At 37.3% G+C, this 13,069-nt stretch overlaps 1 protein-coding gene across 4 annotated transcripts; it reads right to left on the bottom strand.

The window, feature by feature from the left end:
* Positions 1–2,223: 2,223 nt before the first annotated feature.
* On the bottom strand, positions 2,224–6,477 carry LOC114177847 (RING/FYVE/PHD-type zinc finger family protein). Of its 4 annotated transcripts, XM_085671498.1 has the most exons (6): positions 6,459–6,477; positions 6,257–6,330; positions 5,068–5,997; positions 4,736–4,936; positions 4,106–4,301; positions 2,224–2,662 (listed from the first exon to the last, which is right to left on the bottom strand). In XM_085671498.1, the coding sequence occupies exons 3-6, from the start codon at positions 5,947–5,949 to the stop codon at positions 2,478–2,480; spliced, it is 1,464 nt and encodes a 487-aa protein (XP_085527624.1). In that variant the 5' UTR covers positions 5,950–5,997; positions 6,257–6,330; positions 6,459–6,477; the 3' UTR covers positions 2,224–2,477. The 4 variants fall into 4 exon arrangements, with proteins under 4 accessions (XP_085527624.1, XP_027919225.2, XP_085527626.1 ...); XM_028063424.2 differs by lacking the exon at positions 6,459–6,477 and having other exon boundaries at positions 6,257–6,424; XM_085671500.1 differs by lacking the exon at positions 6,459–6,477 and having other exon boundaries at positions 5,068–5,900; positions 6,257–6,424.
* Positions 6,478–13,069: the final 6,592 nt, after the last annotated feature.

Raw genomic sequence — 13,069 nt, 5'->3', positions numbered from 1 at the left:
ACTTTTGCTAAAATGACGTGTTACTAAAACTATCCATTGCTATAGTTTTCAAAAGTAGAGCCACAATAAATTTATGGACAACCAATCGATCATGTACCTAAAAAATGAATTATTTTTTATTTTTAATTTAACATAATAAATTGAGATGAAACTGTGAAATTGAAAGAGGAAATAAAAGGAAGCAGTAAATAGAATTTTAATTCATATGTTAATTCTTTTCATAGCTTCGAAGGAAAGAAGTCAATGATTTTAAATCATTGTATTTTGATAAATACGTCTTCACAGAAAAAGAAATTTATTTCGTGTGGCAAAGTCTTAGTCACATGATAAATCACGCAGTTTCAAAAAGTTAATAGATTTCTGAAAGGAGAGTTGGATTTGGCAACGATAGGAACAAACTTGGTAGTTGAGTTTATGATATATGCCATATTTTCAACTTTATTCAATATTCACATGAAAGATAGTAATCAATAGAATGATAACTTTCAAGCAATTTTTGCATTATTTAGGAATTTTCTAAAGCAACGAAGGAAAAGAAAATTTAATCACGTATTGATTCACAAATTTATTGCCTTGGTGTCTAGATAATAGAATTAGTTACAATTCGATCATGACTAAAAAAATTCTAGAAGTGGTTCAATAGATGAAGTCTGCATCAACGTACTTTCTTGGGGATTAATTTAGTGTTACGAGGAGATAAAATAAAGTTTCGAATCTCGAAAAAAAGTAAAATAATTGTTACCAAACGTTTCATAAAAAAATAAAAATCATAATTTAGAATTCCTAAAATAATTTAGTTTCTAAAAGATATTTTTAAGAATGATTAAAGAGTAACGTTTAATAATTTTACCAAGTTTTTAATTATTTCTCACATTCAACGAATTGATATGAATGGGGTAGAATACTTTTACCAAATTAAAACTTTGTTAACCCGAATAAATTACAACTTTGATCAATTTTTAGGGAAAAAAAAAAGAATTTGACTACAGATAGAGTTTGACGATCAGAGACGTGACATCTTAATGTGCGAAATTATTATAAGTTTTTAGTTTTTTTAAATTGGTATCGTTACCGATTTATTTCGTAATTTTTTATTTAGTTCAATTTGGGTGTTGGTTAGTTTAATTTAATATCCTAACTATTTAAAAGGGTTTAATTTAATTATTTTTATTAAATTATAATTAATAACATATTCACACAGGTGTCAAATTGTAAAAAATTTATAATCTGTCACCTATTAGGTTATTATTGTATCACGTGACAGAAAATAACATGTGTCAAATTGTAAAAAATTTATAATCTATCACCTATTAAGTTATTATTGTATCACGTGACACATGATAGATTATAAATTTAGAAAAAATTAAAAATTTAAAAAATTTTACAACTTGACACATATCCTATACGATATTAACTTAACAAAAATGACTAAATTAAACCCTTTTAAAAAATTAAGATACTAAATTGAACCAACAAAAAATATGAAAACCAAATTAAACTAAACTAAAAAATTAAAAAACAAAATCAATAATTATACCTTTTAAATTTGATATATCTTCTATGTTCATAGTCAGGATTTTAAACTTAAGATTGGATATCGTAAAATAATATTCCCTGAAACTAACGTAACATAAAGGGTCTTAAATAAATGCCTAAGTTATGAGAATAAATTTAACCAATATAAATGACTAAAATCTTCAATCATCTGATTAAAAATAGAAAATCAAACCATGATTATAAAAGAATATATCAAGATCCCCCGTGTCCCGACATTCAAATAAAATGTAATTTTACACGATTTTCTCGAATTATTATTTTTTTTAAACATAAACCAATGAAAACAAACCTTTATCAATTCCTGTTAAAACTCAAAGTGTTCCTGTACTAAGCAATATCTTAATTACTATATAGTTTAAGCAATACATGTCACGGTGTATTATCACGATGTGTAAGATTTATTCTTAATTACTAACCACATAGCACTTAAACCATGTTTGAATGCATCTGCAGGTTAAAAAAACCTCTACTCAACCAGAAGAGTAAAAACAGAACATTTTATATAACACCAATTCTCATGCACAACTCGTTGCTTGAATTTGAACAACCAGTAAACAAAAGAAATTGGCCGTCTCCTCGAGCTTCCAGACACATTATTTGCCTTTAGGCAGTATATTACTCTATTTTAAATATTTCCAATTCCAGAAAAATCCATCAGCAAGAATGAGAGAAAAGCAAACGAATAACTGATTTCATGGATTGTCTATGTACAATTAGTATAATATTCACATCATAAATTCGTGTATAGGGCATCAATATCAATCGTAATGAAAATATGACCGAACATGGAGGAGTTGGAATTAACAATGGGAATCATAATTCAGAAATCCATGCAAGAACAAGAAGTGTATATACAAGAGGCAGGTATTTAAGACACCGGCAGCAGCAGAGACAGAAAGAAGCTGTAATTGTGGACCTGCTTAGAAACGTAAACAGGAATACAGTTCTTGAAGACTGGCATACAGGGGTTGAGCAGCTTTTGGTCTGTCCACCATCCCCAGTAGAATGTCAGATGTGGTGAGGTAAGGATCACCATAAAACCGCAAATTGGCATCCATCCTTGTTGCCACCATATTTCCTTCCAAAGACACTCCCACAAATGCACCTACGGTTTCCAAACATTCCATTTGGTTAGCCATTATACTCAAACGTCATCTAAAACGGACATTAATAATGGAAAATAACATAAGAACAAAGATAAAAACAATGTAGTAGGCACAGGCAAACAATAAATTATGTGCCAAACAAAGCAACAGAGAATTTAAGTAATCAAGGAAGAAAACCAAGTTACTCAACACACCACTGAACATCTTATATCACTTGATGTACAACTTAGACTCCACAGTACTCAAGTTCATATCATAAAACAACACCGTCCCAAAGACCTTATGCTCCTGCAGCAGCACTTTCTAATGCTTTGCTCGGGCTTTTTGGGCATCCCTTCATAGGTAGCTCTTTTGGGATCACTTTGCAACCAAAGCACTTAAGTAATCAAAGGGAGAAACCAGGCTACTCAAATACTCCACTCAACGTCTTATATCACTCAAAATTATTCCAAGGGATAAACCAAGCTACTTAATACTCCACGGAACATCTTATATCACTTGATCTGCATCTTAGACTTTCCACAGTACACAAGTTCTTATCATAACACAACGCCAACCCAAAGACCTTATGCTCCTGCAGCTACACTTTCTAATGCATTGCTCAGTCTTTATGGTCATCCCTCCATATGTAGCTCTTTCCAAGTCACTTTGCAACCAAAGCACTTCAGATACCCTCCCCTTAAAAGTGAAGGAGAATAAAGCCACTAAAGTGCACCCACCAAGCATTCCATACACTATTCAATGTGAGATTAAGACACCACATAATACCTAAGTCCTTATCAAACTATACAAAGATTTAGCACGTACAAAATTGACAAATTATTGACACTATAATGTTAGGCAATAAAGACAAAGACCCGAACAAGTAAGTGCCTTCAATCCACTTTATAAAGTAGGTCAAGGGAACGTTTATGTAGCCTTACCCTCACAATTGGAGAAACTATTTTCAAAAATTGAACTCAGGAACTCTACTATGGATCAAAACACGAGGTAGCAACAACCTAGCGACAAGGCTTGCCTTTAGCAACACTATTCAATATTATTGGCAAAAATACGTGTAGGTTCCACTAAACAAAGAGTGGGACTTGCATGGAATTATCTACCAACAATTTTTAGTATGCTTACAAATAGAAATCTAGGTTTGCATATTAAAAACATTATGAAGATTATTGCTTATTACATGACCTTGACAAAATATTAGATCAGATGTTGAAACTATTCAATTTGAAAGCAATAGTTTGGACACTAACATGATCACTAATGAGACACACACACATATATATACATATATATATATATGTATATATATATATATGTATATATATATATATGTATATATATATATATATACATCCATGCATGTAAATGAAATTAAAAGAAGTCTTTGGCATTAAACATACAACGATCCAGTGACATGAAGGAAAAAATCACACAAAAATGACCTTTACTGCAGCTGTAAGTGTAACACATGCCAGTGCCTCTGTCACCAGCACGAATATCTGCCTCAAGCACTCTCCCGACAGGCCCTGCTGCGGCACTGCAACCCGCACCAAGAGAAAAATGCATGCGACTGCAGAATGTCTTCACAGCTTTCATATCACGAAGAACAACTATAAAATCCATAAGTTCACCACCAATCTGAGAATATAGGATGAACAGATATAATCTATCAGTCAGAAATGAATTCCTGGCTAAGTTAACTTAGTCATGTATGACCAGAGAGGAATTTTATATTCTCTATTTTTTACATATCTATAATAAGGATAGTATTGAATGAATTGATAGCTCAAAAATGGTCACTACAAATCCAAAAGTACAACTACAACAAAACCTTATCCCACTATTTGAAGTTGGCTATACTAGCAATTCAAGAGTATTTCATATAAATAAGTCACAGACAGAATAATCATGTCAATATTTGGGGGAAATTCTAAGCACGAACAAAATTTCAAAACGGCTCCCCCTCTATTTGTTATATTATTTCTCCATTGATTCTGTCAAATCATATCAGGGAACATAACCATAGTTTCAAACATCTACAAATAAACCAAACCCATATATAATCTCCATACCTGAGCACCCCATCCCAAACCCAGGGAGAATATAGCTGATGGTGCAGACCAAGATCCATCTGATCTTCGAGAAACAACCAAACCAGTACCCAGTTTGTAAGAGACGAGTGCACCAGCTTTGGCGACTGTTAAAATAGCTAAGCCCTTGGCACTTTTAAGAACCGTTAAAGGGATGGACTTTTCAGGATTGGATTTGGCCACCTGCCAAAAAAAAGCACTTCACATGAGATAAAACCAGCAAGGTTCATATTCTGAAAAATCTTAATAAGATGCTTAATGGATATATTTGCACTGAAACCTTCTTCAGTTAAATTACAACGAATGAAACTAACCTGACAGTAGTTTCTTAATGTATTAGATGCTTTATATATCTCATGCTCCATAGATAAACCAATAGGAAGATTAATCCATCCTCTAGCACAAGTCCAGTCCACGACATCATGCTTGGCCACCTGCACAGCATTGCTTATGGTGTTGATAAGAACACCCTGCAAAGGATCAAGCCGATCATAGCAGGCATCACAAACCCTTTGAGGATTCCTTTCCCTGAACCCAACAGGCAATAAACACCGCCCCTTGGTACATATTCGACAGAAAATCCCCCCACAAAACCGGCAATGATGTCTACCACGAGTAAGTGCAGTAAATGGAGCATCACACTGCATACAAACATTAGTGGAACTATCAGGGAGCCAATCGGGGGGTTCAGCTTCCAAAACCTCTTTGTATGAATTATAGTCACTCCCATTGGGCAGACAGAGCGGTGGCGCACTTGGCGTGTAAACCGAAGAATCAAGGAGGACATCCCCATTCTTTCCAGAGTCGAAAAATGATACATTTGAACTTGGGAGCTGCTGGTTTGCAGTAGCCCTCGGACTTGGACCCTTGTTCCGTCCAGTTAAAATAGCAAAGATCCCAGAAAGCACGTTCTTTAAGTTCACCTCCGGAGGCGTTTTAGACGGTACAAACCCACGAGCATCGTCACCTGATTCATAACCTCCATCAAACAGATCATCATCCTCGGAGGGGAACTGATATAACATCTCTTTGTCAGCGAACGTTGAGCCTAATTGGCCACATGTGGTGTCAGGCTTAGGCTCAATCCATACGGATTCGCCGTGATGATTCATCGCACTGTGGCCAAAATGGGTAGGGTTTTCCTTATCTAGCTTAGAAAGTGAAGAATAAGTAACTCTAGCATCAGAGGCTGCCATTCACACAACAAAGCAACACCGCATCTACTTAAATATAGCAATGCAAAACTGCAATAGAAAGTCCCAAAGTAACACACTTTATTGTATAGCGAATCAGTTAAGGCAAACAACTTCAAGGGCAAAAATAAAATTGGACCGTATTGCGCGCACAAAAGCCAATAATTCAAATAACATATTAAAGTTCATCAATAAAAATAAGCGCGAGGGATGCAAATTAGGGTTTTGATGCATAAGAAAGATAACCAAGAGGATCAAGGATGAGGTGGGAAAATTACATGATAATAATAATAATAATAATAATAATAACCTTTTGCGCTGGAATTGTAACCGAGTTGAAGAGACTTTGGAATTGCCGATAAACCTAATTGAAGAGGAAAAAGGGAGAAGAGGATAACAAGAGAGTAATAGCCACTTCAATTGCGAAGGAAACTACGCATATTACTGTAAATGACACGACGTCGTTGAAACGGAAAGACAGGTATATACTTGCAATTGAAGAGGAAAAAGGGAGAAGAGGATAACAAGAGAGAGTTTAAACCGAGATAATAGCCACTTCAATTGCGAAGGAAACTACGCATATTACTGTAAATGACACGACGTCGTTGAAACGGAAAGACAGGTATATACTTGCGTGAAGAAACCACCCATATAATTTGGTTTGGCTTCGGTATATACACTTAGAAATTCAAATCAATAATGAGATTAGTAATTTAATATTACTACGAACACATACAAGGTCGCGCCTTTATATCTGATTTTTTAATTTTTATAAGATTAATAATATTTATTTTTAAAATATATATAATAAATTTTGAAGTAGTTATTAAATAAAATAATTGTTAAAAAAATATTTTTAAAATAACGGTTAAAATAAAAAAATTTAAAAAAAAAAGTTAAAAAAAATAATTATATATTAAAAAATGAAAAGTAGACATAAAAAGAGAATTCTTTTTGTTATAAATATATTTATTCATAATTAAATTAATATATAAAATTGTAATATTAATATATTTTAATTATTATTTTTTTGTAAAAAATCATATTTAATAATGATGTAATATTAAATTGACTTGTAAGATTCAGTTTGGATACGCTGTAATCTTTATTTACTCCTAATAAATTGATATTATCATCCATTTGTAGAAATATCAAAAAATTGAAAAAAAAATCATGGAATTCAGAAATTGATTGAAACGTGAAAAATAAAAATATTTATAGTTCATCAATTGAATTGATTAATTTGATCAACCCATTTCTAGCTGATAAAAACAGATAACCAACTATATACTCAACTTAATGATATGGAGTATTATTTGTAAACAAATTAGAAAATAAAATTAAATAAGTGAAATTTTTTAGATGAAGGTGAAGGTTTAGGCCTTTATTCTTCTATTATGTGTGTATATTTATATATTGTCTAATCAATATAACTAATTTCTTGTTGATGAAAAAAGTAATGAACTGAGGCACCATGAACTTTCACTAACAAGAGTCATGGAATTACGTCCCGACTAACTGAGTCTCACCTAGAAACTCATGGAATTACGTTCTAACAAATGAAGCACCACCACGAAACTATCGTGGAATTATATCCTAACCCAACCAAAACCATGATTCCAACCATCAATGTAACATTATTGCTCATACCGAATTCATGACCACATATATAACCAACCATTCATGTATATTCCATACCAAAATCATGCCAAAATCATGCCAAACTCATCATTCACCACCCATAAACCATATTTACTCATGCATATTCACTAATTTCATGCTTTAACATAGCAATTCAACATAACAACACATTATGCAAACGATTTTAGGATTTTAGAAATAAATTTGCAGCTTGTGTAAAGCTCCAAAAATTTTGTATTTATATTCAAATTAAATATGATTGAATCAAGAACCAACTTAATTGAATAACTATAAAGAAAGTTGTACACCAAACAAGTAACAAAGGTCAATGTTGTCAACAACAAAACTACAGTGATATTGTGATAAAAACTGCTTTCACTACAGAGCTTTGATTCAAGATCGGACCGGTTAAAGTCAAAAGCTATGTGTTAAGGATCGGCGGTTAAAATATCAGCTTGATCCAACGGTTAACGAAGTAGTAACTTTCATTTTACAAAAAGTGTGCAGTGTTGTCAACAACCAAACTACAGTGACCTTGCGATAAAAATTGCTTTCACTATAGAGCTCCGATTAAAGATCCGATTGGTCAAAGTAAAAAATTATGTGTTAAGGATCAGCTGTTAAAATATCAGCTCGATCAAACGTAGTAGAAATCTCCATTTTACGAAAAGTGTGCAGTGCAGAAACAAGAGTAGCACCACGTCAATCAAACATACTCGCACACCATATATTTTTATTCGACCAACAACTTCATTCAAGCATCACATTCATACAACAAACCAAAAATCGGCAAAATAACTTTAAAAAACATAAATCCTAACTTCCCTTACCTAAAAAATGCTAACTCAAGCGAATGAGATCCTTAGCGGACTAGCAAGCAAACAACGGAACTCAAAACAGTGAGGGATGAATGAAAATGAGCTATGACAGAGACTAGCTTGGAACTAAAGCTTGAAGGAAAGAAGGGAACGTAGAAAGCTCAACTTACTTGGAGGGAATCATTTAACGGAGAGGAAAAATAGGGGAGCTCACTCAAACCCTAGCAGAGCTTCTAAAAACAGTTCAAGGAGAGTGTAAGGGGCGGTTGGCAAAGTGAGAGCTGAATGAGAGTGTTTTGGCTACTTTAGGTTCTTTGGCACCCTATAGGCCCGCCTTTAGGCTAAATTGATTTAGGATGAACCTTTAAAATAAGAGCAGAAAATAAAGAGGGCTTTACACTCATCTATTATTTTACATAATTATATTTACAAACACAAAAATAGGTATTTGCAATATACATTGTCATGATCATGATAAGAAAAAAATGGAACATTTTAATTTTATCTGAAAAAATATAATATAAATGTTTTTTTGACTTAATTAAATTACTTAACTGAGTTTTGGAGAATAAAATAATAAGTGTTATTGTGAATAAAAAAAAAGTTGGATTGTTAGAGAGGGAAAAAATTAGGAGCTTGAATTTAATATATGTAAGTCCAATTTTATATCGCACTCAAGTGTTTAAATAAAGGTTTCAATTTTTAACATCAAAGAGAAAATAGAAGGCAGTCTATCCAATTACAAGGGTTGATTAATGATTTGCATGCTCAAGTTTATATAATAATTTTAGGTAAGAGAAGTGGAAAATATTTTGTATTCTCGTTTTTACAAAAATTATGGGAGAAAAGACGGATTGAGTTTTAATAATTTGTTTGATGTCATACAGATGTTTTAAACATAAATATAATAAATAATTATAGTGTGAGTTATTATTAAAAGATAACAAAATTATAAAATTATAAATTATTATATTTTTATTGACTTCAGCACTAACAAATTATACATGCAACCCGATTAAAATAGTTTGCAAAGACAAAAATAAATTGAGCATTTTAAGAGAACAACAATTTTGACTTATCCAATTAGATATTTTGTTCGGTTAAACTCGAAGAATATTCAGGATGATCAAAACTCTACCTTCTTATTATGAAGATGATGGAAATTAGAGTGAGAAAGATGAAGGAACAAATTGAAGTTAAAGGAAAAGAAGGAAAAAACGCCTCTTTGAGAGGAAAGAAAAAAAATGGATTGTGTTTTCTTTTACTTATAGGGGCTGGTTTGAGTTTTTATAAAAGAAAAGTTTTATAGATTTGAAAAGGGTATTACACGTTGTATAAATAACATTGATCGATGTATTTGAAGTAGATAATTATTGTTTCGGATGTAGAGACCAAGAGTCTACTAAAAACCTCTTCGATCTTATTCCTCTTCTTGAAATCTCCTCTTCTCGCAACTGCAATAACTTCTTCTCCAAGAAATTCACTTCCTCGCTCGATCGGTTGAACAGACGATCGGGGGTACCTGTCTAAAGGGCTCCGATGCTTAAGTCAGTTAAAGGACCGCTCGGTGTATCAGTGTAACTGTCGTAATAAATGCGAATTAAAGATGCTCACCAACCTACCTTTGGGCCCTATTTACAATTTTCGGTGTGGGCCTGTGATTAGGGTTCCTTAATCACGGCCCAATGATCCTCTAATCAAGATTACTAACTTGTTTAACGTTAATTAATCCGATTGGTTGGTGTTGTTTGGCCGTGCGACCGATGGCCGCTTAACTGGGCTGGTTATATCTTGATTTTAACAAGTGAATTATTCGTTTATAACTGATGGACCGATGGTCATATATAAAGCGCTACGCGAATCTTAGGAGATTGATCGACCGATCGACCCAATAGCTGGTCAAATGATTGTCCTTTATTAAGGCGTTGTTCGTGTGGGACCGAAGGACCGATGGTCCGTTATGGAGTAAAGCGAAATTAATATGTAGGCTGATCGGCCGATTGTTCTTTTTAAGTTGATACTCGTTTGTGATACCGATAGAGCAATGGCCCCTAACGTGGTTCGTTTGCGAGGCCGATCGACCGATGGTTCCTTAAGATATACGTGGTTTATTTGTTCGCCCGATTGACCGATGGTTCTATGCAGTTCATCCGCGAGGTCGTTCGACCGATGGATATGTTTTATATACGAGCCATCCCAGCTTTGTTCGATGGACCTGAGGACTGGGCGTGGCCGATGGCCCGATGGGGCATACAGTACACAAGCCCCCCCAGCCTTGAGCGATAATGCAGGTGGAGCGAGAAGGTTTACTAAGACTGTAGTCCCGATGGACCGACGGCGTCCCCTGACAGTTATCTCACATCGTAGATCGTGCCTGTCAGTTAGGATTTGAAGCGTCGCGAAGTATGGGTCGTTGATCTACGCATGATCGTGTGGTTCTGGGGCTGCCACGTGTCCCTAAGTCTTCCTATAAATAGGTATGTGTGGTTGTCGTTATTTTCACGCTTTCCTCTCTCTTTCTACTTGAGCCACCGATCATCTTCTTCTATCTATAGGTAAAAAATGTCTTCCAGTGCATCGAGTTCAGACGGTTCTTCAGGTGGGGCGGTCGAGGTGTCCAGGGGCGGCGATCGATCTCCGCTTTGTTCAGCTCCTCAGATGCGGGGACCTCGCTCAGGGGAGTGTCAAGTTCAGCGGATTCTCCTATCCTTCTCAGCGGCAGCTCGGAAGCCGAGCAACCGGTCGTCGAGGCGGTGGAGCAGGTCGTCGCTTCGGAAGAGAGTGGGGACGTATCGACGTTCGCGATGAGGGGGAACAGGCCAATTTGCCAGAGGTGCAGGGATACGATTGGGCCCCCTATGAGCCGCATACACATGCGACGAGATTCTGATGGGGTAATGACCTTGGGGATCTGGTTGAGCGGACCAAGGTTTTTGGCGACGAGGTGGAGGACGGGTTTCTTCGGGTCAAGGTGTGTGCCAGTAATGAGAGGGTCTGCCACGGCAAGGGGGCGGTGAAGCTAGAGTTTTTCTACGTCTATGCTTGCCTATTCAACGATTTGGGTCTGATTGTGTCGTTCGCCGACTGGCAGATGGCGATCCTTCGTCAGATCCAATGTGCGCCGACCCAGATACATCCGAACGCCTGGGCGTCGATGCAGGCTTTCGAGGTTCTTTGCCGAGCGGCTGGTCTAACAGCCACCATGCCTCTATTCCTGCACTTCTACAAGACTCGACCCATGGCGTCGAAAGGTTGGGTTTCGTTTCTTGGGGCAAACAAGAGCCTATTCACTATGTACCTCGCCTCGTATAAGGGTTTCAAAACCGGTTTTTTCAAGGTAGCGATACCTGACCGGGGCAGGAAGTATATATTCGATGAGGGGGGCCGACCGAAGTTCCCCTTGTACTGGACGGCGTTCCCTCCCCCTACTGATCCATGGGCAGAAGACCGCTTGACCCCCGCCGAGCGGGCTGACCTGGTCGTCCTCAAGACCCTGCCCGACAAAATCCCCCCGAGGCCGTTGATACAATGCCTCCGCTCTCCGGACTTGCTGAGGGCGGTTTATGGTTAGTTGTTCTGATCTTCCCGATCGTTGTAGGGGTTACAATTAACTTACGCGTTTTTTCTTGTTTGTAGAGATCATGGCCCGAACGACACTTTCCAACGCCAAGTTCATGGCCCGCGCCAAGACTCGACGACGGGAAGACGACGCCGTTGAGGAGGTCGCACCCCTCTAGACTGTTCCCGCTGCTCCATCAACTGCTCCTTCTCCTGTCGCAACGGCTCTGACTGGAACATCGGGTGTCGTTACCAGGCTGAGGTTTATCATGAAACCCCCCGACTCTGCTGTCCCCGTGGCTGCGGCAGATAAAGGTAAATAAAGTAAGAGGGATGATTCCCCCAGCGGCCGATCGTCCAAGAAGAGCAAGAAGGGCGAGGCTTCCGGGTCCTTAGCCACCGCCTTCCTTGGTGGAGAGGTTTGACTTGACGAGGAAGTCTCCTTCCATCTGGGCCCTCGCGTCAAGGACATGTTGAAGGAGGTATCCGAGGAGGAGGCTTTGCGGACGGCCGGGGACGGCCGGGGAACTGACCCTCAGGTTAGCTGCGATTTATACCAAGTTTCCTCGAGCCGACCGGTGCAAGATGGAAAGCTTGGAGAAAGAGCTAGCAGCGGTGAAGGTAGAGCTGCAAGAGGTGAAAGCCTTGACGTCGGACCTAAAGGCTCAGTTCGATCAGCTGAATGGCATAAAGGCCGAGCATGCCAAGTGCACTGGTCTACTCAAGGTTGCGGACGATCGAGCTAAGAAGGAGCAACTGAAGGCCAAAGAGGCGACCGACGAGCTCTGCAAACTCCAAAGGCGTTTCGATGATTTATCTTTGGAGCACTTGGCCGCCACCGGATCAGCTGTCGATTGGCGAAAGAAGGCCAAAGAATATCAGGCCGAGCTGCGCATCGCCAATGAGCAGGTCTTTGCCCAATATGAGACGGGCTTCCAGAATGCCGTCGATTAGGCCGTCTTCTTCTACCGTTGTTCCCCGAATCGGTTTGACGTGCATATGGGGGTGGTAGAAGGAAAACTCGAAAGGGTCTTCAATTGGCTTGATGAAGCGATTGTCCCTCCTCCTCCAGACTCTTAGACTTAGATTAATATTGTAAATTTTGA

The sequence above is a fragment of the Vigna unguiculata genome, chromosome 3 (assembly GCF_037176805.1).
Source record: "Vigna unguiculata cultivar grain cowpea cultivar isolate G323 ecotype 2 chromosome 3, ASM3717680v1, whole genome shotgun sequence".
NCBI lineage: Eukaryota > Viridiplantae > Streptophyta > Magnoliopsida > Fabales > Fabaceae > Vigna > Vigna unguiculata.
This window is presented reverse-complemented; position numbering and strand designations above follow the sequence as displayed.

Excerpts from the sequence above, each read along its gene's own strand:
- LOC114177847 (XM_085671498.1), bottom strand. The coding sequence starts at position 5,949 with ATGGCAGCCTCTGATGCTAGAGTTACTTATTCTTCACTTTCTAAGCTA. Across the intron at positions 4,937-5,067 it reads CATTAAGAAACTACTGTCAG|GTGGCCAAATCCAATCCTGA; the intron begins GTTAGTTTCATT and ends TTTTTTTGGCAG. Across the intron at positions 2,663-4,105 it reads CACTTACAGCTGCAGTAAAG|GTGCATTTGTGGGAGTGTCT; the intron begins GTCATTTTTGTG and ends TGGAAACCGTAG.